The sequence below is a fragment of the Panthera pardus genome, unplaced genomic scaffold, assembly GCF_024362965.1.
Source record: "Panthera pardus isolate Hobbes unplaced genomic scaffold, ASM2436296v1 HiC_scaffold_25, whole genome shotgun sequence".
Taxonomy (NCBI): Eukaryota; Metazoa; Chordata; class Mammalia; order Carnivora; family Felidae; genus Panthera; species Panthera pardus.
The window spans coordinates 22,705,473-22,718,365 of record NW_026526821.1 but is presented as its reverse complement, the minus strand read 5'-3'; the positions used below and the strand labels follow the sequence as shown (position 1 = coordinate 22,718,365).

The 12,893-nt window shown below is 39.6% G+C and overlaps 1 protein-coding gene across 5 annotated transcripts in view; it reads right to left on the bottom strand.

The window, feature by feature from the left end:
• NDRG3 (NDRG family member 3) overlaps window positions 1-12,893 on the bottom strand; it is a 67,794-nt gene that overhangs the window by 29,519 nt on the left and 25,382 nt on the right. For 2 of the 5 annotated variants that reach the window (XM_019458570.2, XM_019458573.2), the window contains exon 3: window positions 9,819-9,854. The exons of 2 other annotated variants lie outside the window; for them this stretch is intronic. In XM_019458570.2, the coding sequence (XP_019314115.1) occupies window positions 9,819-9,854 (36 nt within the window). Of the gene's footprint in view, window positions 1-1,971; window positions 2,117-9,818; window positions 9,855-12,893 lie in introns of those variants that run through there. One more of the 5 variants, XM_019458574.2, reaches the window with a different exon arrangement.

The window sequence follows — 12,893 nt, the reverse complement described above, 5'->3', positions numbered from 1 at the left end:
TAGGATAAGATTAACGGTCAATAAGAATCCCAGCAAAGGCAAAGGGCTTCCAACTTAATTTCCTATCAAATTATGAACCTCATCAGAACTCTGGTTTCTTCTCTGATGTGGGGCACAAAATAGTCATAGGCTAATTCAGTATCAGTGTATCATAATATCATAAGCCCCAGGCTGGAGCAGATAATCTCTATCAAATCAAGTCATGAGTGACTGTTTCTGTATTTCTCTATTTCCTATTCAGGCCTATTCAAAAGACTTGCAAAGAGGATGTAAGAAATGAAGGAAAGAATCAGATACTTCAAACTGGCTATGACGTATAGGGTTTAGAAGAGATAAATATAAAGAAATAAATCCCTGTTACTACATGTGCATTTCTCTCGTAGTAATATCAGAAGTACTGAGGAACCCCTCACCCCCACCACTATCAAGTTTCTTCATTAAACAACTATTTACTGAATCCCTAACTACCGGACCCTGGACTAAGGTCTGGGGATAAAAGTGAACAAGAGAGATGTGATCCTTATTCTCACAGAGATTATGTTCTAGACAGGAAGGCAGGCAATGAACACACAAATCAACCAACCCATAATAATAGTATGTGATAAGTGCTATGAAAGAAATAAACAGGAAACCATGATAGAAAACTGAGGAGAAAGACATTAACTCTATTAGCAGCCAGGAAAGTGCAAATTAAATTTAATGAGATGCCATTTCACATACACCAGATGGCAAAAATTTTAAAGTTAGGTAACACCAAGTGTTGACCAAGATACAGAGAAACAGGAACTCTCATACACTGTTGGTAGGCATGTAAACTAGAAAAACTACTCTGTAGAACAATCTAGTAATCTCTAGTAAAGCTAAGAGATATCTATCCTACAGCAGTTTTACTTTTAGGTGTAATCTAAAGAAATTCTCAAACACAGTCACACACACAAAAGGATATATACAGACAGATACACTGCAGCCTTATTTATAATGTCAAAAAATTTGGAAATAGCCTAAATATTCATCAATAGGAAAACTGATAAATAATGATCTATTCATATAATGAAATACAGATTAAAATGAACTAGAAGCATTAATATACAGATAAAATCTTGAAAACATAATGCTGAGTAGAAATGCAAAAGGGTATGTATGTATCGCTTACATAGATTTTTTAAAAAGCAACATTACATAGATTGCATGTTTATATACATACATTTAAAACATAATACTTAGAGAAGGAATGTACACTAACTTTAAGATTTTGTTTCCTTCTGGGAGCTGACAGATTCAGAAAAGGAACTCAAGAAGGCTTTGATCTCTCTCGTGTTTTAATACCTCCCCTTTCCCCCATGTTTTACTTCTTGAGAGAAGGAATATAAGAGGAAGAAGCTGGGTCCTGCCAAATGGATAACACTACAGGAGAACCCAAGTTGAAGAGACTGCAACAATTTGTCAGCTTCACAATCAGGTTGCTGGAGCCTTCAGTAAAGTTTTGCTAAAATACTCCAGCTTGTTTTCAGCTGTGCTACTGAGGATGGAGGGAAAAACCAGGTAACACTGTGGCCCTAAGGCTAGCAGGACCTCCCAAAGTTGGTATTTGATGATGAGAGCATGGGGTGGGACGGGGGGGGGGGGGGGGGGGGGGGGGGGACGCGGATAGTTAGCTGTCAGGGAAGTTCAGAAGGATGATGAAAAGGGAGACATAACAGAAAGGGAAACGTAACTCTGTAATCATTTCTTAATCTGGAGAATTCAGAGTTAAAACTGGATCCCTACAAGACCTCAACTTTTTAGGGAGATCTCAGCCCTACTTCCCCATTATAAGCCTCAAATTATGTAACGACTCAACTATTCATGGCCAAGAGTCCTGAGCCCTATTTGGAGCAACACTTGGTTGTGGATGTCTCATTCATTTTCAAAGTATGTGAATGTAAATGTTCTTGGTAGAATAAAAAACATGAAAAGAAAGGAGACACTCACCTCCATGTGGACTCATAAATATATCCTTTGCGACTCTGTGTGTGAATAGCTGAAACAAGTCTCCATCTGGAGATGAATGTGCAGGACTCTGGCTATGGTCAGGCAATTGCAGGGGTGATGCTGCTGCCGCCTTTCTGCTTTAGTCAACGATCATCTGTTTCACAAGCTGCTTTTCCAATTACCTCACCCTTCCCCAGCATTCTAGACAGTGTGACTACACAATGAGAGCCCCTGCTCAAAGGGCAAAGCCCAAGTAGTGTCTAACAGGCTCTGGTCATACATCTTTCCCAGCATCTCTGATTATTTATCATCTCCAAGGATATGGACTTCTTAAACACAATCCCTTTATTCTCCAGGCTATAAAATGACTTGAAATCATATTGGTTCTGTCTCCATCCTGGACTGCATCTCCTTCTTAATCAAAGACGTAACTTTAGGGGCGCCTGGGTGGCTCAGTCAGTTAAGCATTCGACTTCGGCTCAGGTCATGATCTCAACGGTTCGTGAGTTCGAGGCCCCACGTCGGGCTGTGTGCTGACAGCTCAGAGCCTGGAGCCTGCTTCGGATTCTGTGTCTCCTTCTCTCTCTAACCCTCCCCAACTCGCACTCTGTCTCTGTCTCTCTCTTTCAAAAATAAGTAAAAAACATTAAAAAAAAAGATGTAACTTTCTTTTTTCTAAAAAACATATTATTTATTTTGAGAGGAGAGCACATACGTGAGCGGGGAGGGGCAGAGAGAGAGGGAAAGAGAATCCCAAGCAGGCTCCACGCTGTCAGTGCAGAGCTCAATGTGAGGCTTGATTCTCAGGAATCATGAGATCATGACTGGAGCCAAAATCAAGAGTCCTGGACACTTAAACAACTGAGCCACCCAGGCATCCCTCAAAGATGTAACTTCCAATCGAAGAGTTTTTTTAAGAATTTAAGAGTTTATGGGGAGGGGCTGGGGTGTGAGGACAGGTTAAACAGGTGATGGGGATTAAGGAGTGCACTCTTTTTTTTTTTTTTTTTTTCCAACGTTTTTTATTTATTTTTGGGGACAGAGAGAGACAGAGCATGAACGGGGGAGGGGCAGAGAGAAGAGGGAGACACAGAATCGGAAACAGGCTCCAGGCTCCGAGCCATCAGCCCAGAGCCTGACGCGGGGCTCGAACTCACAGACCGCGAGATCGTGAGATCGTGACCTGGCTGAAGTCGGACGCTTAACCGACTGTGCCACCCAGGCGCCCCAAGGAGTGCACTCTTAATGAACAGAGTGATGTATGGAATTGCTGAATCACCTGAAACTAATATAATACTGTGTTAACTAGCTGAAGTTAAAATAAAAACTTTTTCAAAAAAGAATTTAAGAGTTTAAGGATATTACCATTATTTTATAATAATCAATTTTCACCTTTTTTTTTTGAGTCCTCTTCCCTCAGCTAAATGTGCTGTTATCAGAATTACAAAATCTGACTTGCCTTTTCTCTCTGAATTCAGTTAATTTTTGATCACTTCATGCCCGTTAATACTTCTTCTCCCTGGCAGTCTGAAATAGTTTAGGAAAACTTGAATGACAGCATACTCTTGGAAATATCAACATTTTTGTTAGCATGGAATTTATTGTTTCTAATAGCAGGCTACTTATGAGCCTTGAATACAGTTTTTTTTTTTATTATATAGAAACCATATTTTAGGTTTATTTATTTATTTTGAAAGCAAGTGAGTGCCTGTGCATACATGTGCATGAGTAGGAAGGCAAGAGAGAAAGGGAGAGACAGAATCCCAAGCAGGGATCTCTGGCATGGGCTCAATCTCACAAACCCTGAGATCATGATCTGAGCTAACACCACGAGTTGGATGCTTAACTGACTGAGCCACCCAGGGGCCCCAGGAATTTTTGATATAATACCTCTACTATCTTACCTCCGTGTAGGGGCATAAGATTTTTTGCATAACCTCATTTACTCCCATAGAAGAATATGCCTCTAAGATTATTCAGCCTTCTGCCTATCAACAGATCGCTTTTTCCTTTCTAAAGTTCCATGACACTTTTCCCTGACTCTAGTCTCAACATTCTCCCTCCTCCTCTTACCTCTTTCAGCCTAGTTCAGTCAACATTCTTGCAGACTGTTTCTGCTGTTACTTCTCAACCACCCACAACTCTCGGCCTTTACACAAATCATGCTCTTCATCTGAAAGCCTCTTTTATAATATGTCCATACATATAATATGTCCATACATAAAATCTATCTTTTCTTCCTTTAAAGCCAACTCTAGTATCATCTTCACATAGCCATAGTTAACAATGAGGAGAAAAAGAGTGAATGGTTATTTAACCCACATGCCAACAGCCAGAAACACTGACTTTCTACGTAGAAAAGTCCAGGCAGGAAGGGTTCCGGGTTTGGCCAATTCAAACACCCCACTCTCTGGCCCACAATGAGTGAATGTATACGTGACCCATGCTAAGCCAACAGGAATCTGCCCCTGGACTTTTGCCTAGAGATACAGGTAAACATCTTTTAAGCAGTGAAGCTAGTAACCTGAAGTTGGCAGCCATTGTGCCCATGATATGACAGAGCTCATCAGAGAAATAAAACCTTCTAGTGACAGGGGAAAAGGGAAATGAGAATTGGGGTGCTGATAAAAAGCACTTTCGCTATTCCTGTAAGATTCTTTTTACCCCCCAATGAGAAAAAAAGTCACCTATATCCTTAGAACTTACTAAAATCAACCTCTCTCTTCCCCACTCCCCCAAACAACTATGACAAAATCAACCCCAAAAAGATGGGGCATCTCAAGGGGAGGAACTATGAACAAAGGCCACCAGAAAGGAAAAGCACGTGGCAGAAGTGGGGTAGGCCAGCAATAATTCCAGCTCTCCTGAGAGTGGGGAGTATATATAAAGGAAGCAGTGGGACAAGAGGTTGAAAGGTGGACTGGGGCCACATTCACATCCTTCAAGGCCAAAGAGGAGCACGGAGCTGGTCAAGCTTTCTAACACAGATTATAGCAGATAGTTGAACTCCAGATCTCTCCAAACACCTCTTTTCTGGGAAAGAACTTTCAGGATATTTATTTCACTTAATTCTTATTTTGCAAACGTGCCCATTCATCAAATGATCTTCAAGAGTTTAAAGCTGTTTAATGATTAATGCAATTAGATGTACATTCCTGAGGTCTTTATATCTATTGTAGCTTTTTCTTTTTCTTTTCATGACATCAGGTATATCACCCATTGAATTGTAGTAGTGGTACCAGGAATAAAAAATTAAGGAATTTTTAACTTTTCAAAAAGAGAGTTTAAAGCTGTTTAAACCCCTTTAGAAGAGGCAGTCACATATATACATTTGAATTGCACTACTAAAAACCAATCCTCACAGTTGGGTTCTATAAATCAGTTCCCCAAAGAGTTACTGCAATTAAGCAGCGAGCATGAAATTACTCAGCCCTTGGCCATGCCTGGATTATTCCAGGAGCAAGAACTCCATTCTTATGAGTGCACTCCATTATTAGCCTCTTCTATGGGAATGATATATCCTGGCAGACAGCAGCTTTGCACTCTCCATTAATATTTATTAAGTACCCCTCTGGTAGAAGTGGAAGGCAATTTGATAAGATATGCCAAGAGCTCTAAATACGTTCATTCCAAGAGTCCATGTAAGGAAGTATTCTACAGTGTGGATAAAATTTATGCACAAAAACGTTCAGTGAACTGAACATATTATAAATGATCTAATTTCCAAAAATAATGGAATAGTTAAGTCATGGCATAGCCAGATGAGGAAATACTAGGCATCTCTCAGAAATTATTTTTGAGTGTTTAAAAATGATATAGAAATGAGACTGTGTTGTAATTATGAAGTCAGAAAGGGGGCACAAAATTGTACACCCAATTTGGCAACTATATAAATTTAAAAGTTACTTTATAGGGGCACCTGGGTGGCTTGGCTGGTTAAGCACCCAACTCTTAACTTCGGCTCAGGTCATGATCTCGCAGTTTGGCAGTTTGTGGGATTGAGCCCTGCGCTGGGTTCCGCGCTGACAATGTGGAGTATGCTTGCAATTCTCTCTCTACCCTCCTCAAAATAAATAAATAAACTTTGTATTAAAAAGTTACTTTTATAAAAATTATACACACACACCTATTTCAACACCAAACATAAGAATATAGTTGTCCCTAGATTATGAGTTTTTTTCTTGTTCTGTATAATTCTCTGTGCTTTCCAAATATTCAACTGTGAGCATGTACTCTTTCAATAACCTGAACATAAAAGTAGAAACTAAAAAGAAATAAAATAAAAGATGGTTATCTCTAGGTAGCAGGATCATAAGCAACCTTTATTTTTATACTTTTCTAATTTTTTTCTGATGTTATATAAAGTGTTATTATTTATTTATTAAGATTTTATTTTTAAGTAATCTCTATACCCAATGTGGGGCTCGAACTCATAACCCTGAGATCAGGAGTCACATGTTTTCCTGACTGAGCCAGCCAGGCACCCCAAGATAAGTGTTACTTTTTAAAAGCAATGTATCATATACACTTGCTATAGCATATGTCTCAGCTCTAATTCTAAACCTTTTTTAAAAAGAAAAAAAATTCTTTAATGCTTATTTTTGAGAGAGAGACAGTGAGAGCCAGGAATAAGCAGAGAGAGAGAGAGAGAGAGAGAGAGAGAGAGAGAGAGAGAGAGAGAGAGAGACACAGAATCTGAAACAGGTCCAGGCTGAGCTGTCAGCACACAGCCCGATGTAGGGGCTCAAACTCACGAACCGTTGAGATCATGACCTGAGCCGAAGTCGGATGCTTAACTGACAGAGTCTCCCAGGCGCCCCTCTAATTCTAAACCTTTAAATGGTTTCACAAGGAAAGGAAAATTAAGCAGCACCCACATAGACAAATGGACAATAAGCCTGCTGATACATTGTTTCAACTGGCAGTAGGCTCTTTTCTCCTTTCTCATCAATCCTAAACACATCACCTCTAACCACCCCTTCCCACATTACCTTATATCCAAATATAACTGCTGTTTGTCTCAGTGGAGTTAATTATCAATGAAGTGACTTAGGACAAACAAAGAACCAAGAAAAATGGTAAACTTTTTTTTAAAGTAAGATCTGGGCCCAATGTGGGACTTGAACTCACAACCCCGAGATCAAGAGTCGCATGATCCACCAACTGAGCCAGCAGCCAATGCCCTGAGAACTCGTAAACTTCTAATTATAATTTCAATTATTGGAGGTGAAAAAAAAAGCATGTAGTTGATTGGTAAAGAAAACAGAGGGAAAAGGTGGCTCAGAGTGACATTACGAGCTTGGCTGATGATGCTAAGGTAACTTCCTGGGGACGTCAGCAAATATTTCTTAAAGATTTTTCTGAGGCAAGACAGAGATCAGAAGGAAACCCTGATTAAATAGCTTCAGGTAACCTAGTATCACAGTAATGCTAATGGTCAACACCAATGCCAATGCTGAATGCTTTAACATTTAGTGACAATGTTGGCTTTAGATCTGTTTTGTCTCCTAAGAATGCCCAATGGTTTCTGGGAAGCCTTCACGCAAACTAGGCCATTCTAGACTTCTTATATCACAGTTCCTAGTTTTTGGGACTTCTATCGAACTGTCACTAGACTCTTGATCCAGCTGTCTCCAAAGCATCACATAAGCCTTTAACAAAGAGACAGACAAGAATGGTGGTAGAAGATTTGTGAGAGCTAGAAAGAGGAAAAGAGAAGGGTCTATGGTTTTTTCTTCTTTAGAGCACAAAGAACCTGTACATTCAAAACAGTGACAGACATGTGACAGTGACAAACACCTGCCACCATTCTATTTGTATTAGGACGGAACTAAAAGTTATATTTTACAAAGCCAGAACATGTTACTACATCAAACTTCACCAAAAATATCATGAGTTTTTGCCAGACTATTTTTAAGCCTTAATTTTAAAAAACTGATGCATAATTATATTTCTAAAACTCAATTTCATTTATATCTAAGTATACTTATGTGTGAAAAATTCATAAAGAATATATACCAAATACCATACACTAGTGAAATAACAAGTAATTTTTATTTATTTACTTTTTGTTTTCTTATCTACTTTGCAGTGAGCATGTAGTTTTTTACATTTCATTTTTCTTTTTGGGGCAGGAGGTACTCAATTTGGTGAAAATCAAATCAATGTATCTACACTTTTTTTTTTTAAAGTAGGCTCTTTATCCAGTGCGGAGCCCAACACAGGACTTGAATTCACAACCTTGAGATCAAGACCTGAGCTGAGATCAAGAGTTGAATACTTAACTGACTGAACCACCCAGGTGCCCCTGCTTCTACACTTTTAAGTTGAAGTGTATGTACGTATATGTGTGTGTGTGTATACACACACACACACACACACACACACACACACACACACACACACACACACACACTGTTGTTCCTGGGATTTTTCACTTTGAATTCTACTGTCACCCTTTCTCAAATGATCTCCTTCTAGGTAAATTATATCAGATATTAACAATAGCCAAATTCAACTGGTTCAACCTAGATCCAAACTATAACTGAAATTAGGTCAAGTTAAAAACAAGTAAACCCAAACTTGACTTTAACAGCACTAAGTTGATTCTCTTATATATATAAAGTACCAAATAGTCATACCAAGAGGTATTTGATACTGGGATTCAGAAATCTGTAACAATGCTATGAGCCTATCCCCTAACAAAATCAGTTTCAGCTGTTCTGTTAAAGAATTTCAGCTTTCAGAACAGCTCAACTCCTTACAATATCTCAGCTGTGGACATTTTCAGATGGGAAAGAACAGGCAACAGATCCAGGAAGAGTGGGGTTTTGCAACCCCAATTCCACCCAATGGCAAGTTATGAAACCTGACTCTCAATTTCCTTGTCTGTAAAACAAGGATAATAAGAACCACCTTGTGATAGTGCTCCAAGAACTGGAGATGTGTATATTTAGTATCTACAGTAGGTACCCAATATTGCTATGATATAAGTGTGCATGCAAGATAAGTATTAGTTCTTCCTTTCGATGCTAATGCTATAGACAGACTCCAATGTACTTAACATAAAACACATATCTGAAAATAACTATTTGCCTATGCATATACAGGATGGCTGAATCCTGGAAGCAAGGAAGCTGGTTTTCCACACCTTCCTTCTCTGCCTACTACCCTCTGAGTTTACTTCATGTTGCTTCAGACAGCCACTGCTATGAATCCATCCCCAAACATAAGGTTCTCATTTCCATGTACTCACTTCTTCCTCCCATTTCTTTCAGGGCCAGTCAACAGATAAATTAGGTAGATGGAGAGATGCTGGTTCATTTTATTGATCTGCAAATTGGCAATAGAGCTACAGGCAAAAGCAACGAGGAAGAATAATATCATTTAATTAAGGACTAATGACTCAAGTTGAATTTTGCATCTCCGAGCATAAAGCCAAAAGAAATCTCCATTTTGTATTAATGATACTTAGTTAATTTGTCTTTTTCTTTTAGAAAAAGATTTTGTTGTTCAGTCTCCCCTCCAAACTCTCCTCCCCCACCTTCTCTGCGGTGAGGTGACACCACTCCATTTAACACCTGTGACTGGGGTTTCCAATGGAGTTCTTAATCAGAAAGTGACAGCTCAACCCAGTAACATACAACCATAACACAGGCACCTGGCAGGCAATTTTTGAACACTACAGCAAATCGTTTTAAATAAACCTGATCCAATGACCAAAAGAACATGAAGGAGTTATGATTAGCTATGAAGAGAGATTCACTTCTACAAGGCCACCAGCACAGGGAGGGAAGCACTGCAGAAATCCTGTACATAGCCCCCCTTGGTGCTTGTACAGTCCTTACCTGACAGTCAAAGTCCTGGAAGTTTCGTGTACCAGTCTGTCAACAGAAGGCAGAAAACACAGTCAGTTTCCCCATGTGGCTTCCCCAAATGTGCAGCAAATTCAGTTCACAGTGCAAGCAGTGCACGTGCAGCCTTTTGGTCACCATAAAACTAAAATGATTCTCATCAAAAGGCTTCAGAGACAGGGTGGGCTCCTAACATGTAAAAGGTAAGATTACACTTTGGTAGGCTTCCTGTAAAGATAAAGGCAGGAGCCTGGCTGCCCAGTAATGTAATTTCCTGCTTCCCTCCCTAAAGAGAGCAGTGAGAACCTGTGGGAAGAGGATAAAACAAGGATCAAAGTCTTAGGGCACAGTCACAACCCACACAGAAAGTATCTGGGAAAAAGGGGTTGGAGGTCAACCCTGAGAGGAGCAAAGGAGGGCAGGAGCCAGGGTGCCCAGAACCAGGAATTAAAGAAAGAATCAAGAAGAGAACAAAGATATAGATGGATCAGAAATGGAAGACTTGTAATTTAACAAGGGAAAAAGGCAATATCACTGAAGGAGGGAAAGACAGACAAAACAGGATTCCTAATACACTGGCCTATCTGTTGCATCCCATAAAATTGCTGATAGGAAAAAGGACAAGTCACTGAGTCATTTCAAAAGTAGAACATAGTCAAAAGATTCAAGGAGAATTCACCAGGCTTCTAAAATGAGATTATATCATAGTAATGTTTGTCTGGGGGAAAAAAAAAAATCAATGGCAATGACTCAGAGGCATTTTTATAGCATTTCAGATGCCAGAGTTGCAAAAATATGACCTAAGAGTATACAAAAAGGATAATGAGTGATACATCTGAGAGGGAAAAAACCATTCTGACCTGATCTTTCATAAAGTAAACACCCCCACCCCCCGGGGGGAAAACGTCTCACTATTTAGAAACTGTGTTAGGGGCGCCTGGGTGGCCCAGTCGGTTGAGCGTCCGACTTCAGCTCAGGTGGCGATCTCACCGTTCGCGAGTTCGAGCCCCGCGTCAGGCTCTGGGCTGATGGCTCAGAGCCTGGAGCCTGCTTCCGATTCTGTGTCTCCCTCTCTCTCTGCCCCTCCCCCATTCATGCTCTGTCTCTCTCTGTCTCAAAAATAAATAAACATTAAAAAAAAAAATTAAAAAAAAGAAACTGTGTTAGAGTAACATATCTGTTCTGTCTACAACTGACTTCCAAGAGATGTGGAGCCACTACTAAACACGTTCCCAAAAGCTGCCCCTCCAGACATGATCTAGATTTCTGATCCCAAGGGAGTATGAAGAAGTCCGATACCCCTTTTCAGGATCCTCTTAGAAACAGTTCTGTATCCTCTACCCACACTGCTGGCAGAACAAAACAGACAGGTTAGAAACACAGCCCACTGTGTAAAAACCAACCAACCAACCAACCAACCATACACACACACATAAAACCTCTAAGATATAAACTGTCCTCTCTATAAGAGTTAACTAGCAGAACCCACTGAGATAATCTAGAGTGACACTATCTATTAGGGTAGCCATTAGCCACATGTGGCAATTAAAATTAATTAAAATAAAAAATCCAGTTTCTCTGTCACATTACTCAGATTTCAAGTGCTTGATAGACACATGTGGCTAGTAGCTACTCTATTATTGGGCAGTTCAGATATAGAGCATTTCCATTATTGCAGAATTTCCATTTTTCCATTTCCATTACTGAGAACTTCTAGATAGCACTGATCTAGAAGCAGAAAGCTTCTGAAAGAACAAGGCTAGGGAGGAGCACACCCTTGTTTCTCTAAAATCGGCAGTGAAGTCACAACAGATTACCAATCACAGAGACAGAAGATGGGACCAAGAACAGGAAAGAGTGGTAGAGACAGCTAGTCTGAAATACTGCTCCTGGCATGAAACCACATTCACAAAATAAAGTCTGATGCAGTCACAGCACGGAAAGACACCTAAGACACCACGCAAATGGGACTGGGTAGCACATCTCTGAGGAATGCTGTCGTTGGCAACAAGGATCATAATGTTCCACGGCTCCCACTAGCCCCACAAAATGCCTGAGAAGTCCTTCAGAGAAGTCACTGCATTTAATTTCTAGTTAGATTGTGAAAAGCAAAAGGAAGGGCCCTCTCATGCACTACTAGGGTAGATGGTTTAAGTAGGATATGGTGACTAAACGAAAATAAAGGATACAAACAGTCTTTACAATTTGACCTCAACTACATTAATATGCACCAAAAAAAGACTAGCAGAAAAATACCAAAATGTTAACGACAGCAGCTATTTCTCAATAGAGAGATGATGGATGATTATAATTTTCTTTGTACTTTCCTACAATAAGCAAGTAACTCCCTTTTTGTAATTAGAAAAGTAGAAAAAAAGGATTTGGTATGATACAAAAAATATGTTTGTAACTTGTTATTTTGTAATATAAGATTTAAAGATTCATTTAATCTTTTGAGGAGTAATGTATAATGATATACAAACAGACCATATTAGACTTCAATCTTTTGGCTTCCCAGAGGTTCCTTTAGAGAGTTAGAAAGATTAAAGAAAATCACTCTAGACTGAACTAAAATCTTGGTCATAGAAGAGAGACACAAATTCGGATGAGCTCTTTGGGAAGCAGCTGTCACTGTATGCATGAGTTTTCCTTCCTCACAACCACATGGTCACAGTCATGAGGCATTTTTTGAGTTCCTGAAGCCTGAGATGAGCACAAAACCTCTGAAATACCAAAAGGAGAAAGAGGCAATTCTCTCCAGAAACCAAAGCCACCCTTTTTCATTAAGTATCTAGCAAAAAACAACTACGTGTTCCTTATCCAACATTCACAGCTAGACTCCCAGAAAAAAGGTACTGTAACTGGACAAAGACTATCTAACAGTTGCTGACTTTAATTCCAGTATAATTAATGTGGTGTTATATTAGTTTCAGGTGTACAAGGTAGTGACTCAACAATTCTATACATTCCTCAGTATAACACTTGTTATTGTTGTTGTTTTAAAGAGGTGCCAGGTGGTCTTGGAGAGTGGCTACAGGCTTCCTGAGTGATCATCCTAGAGAAAGGATA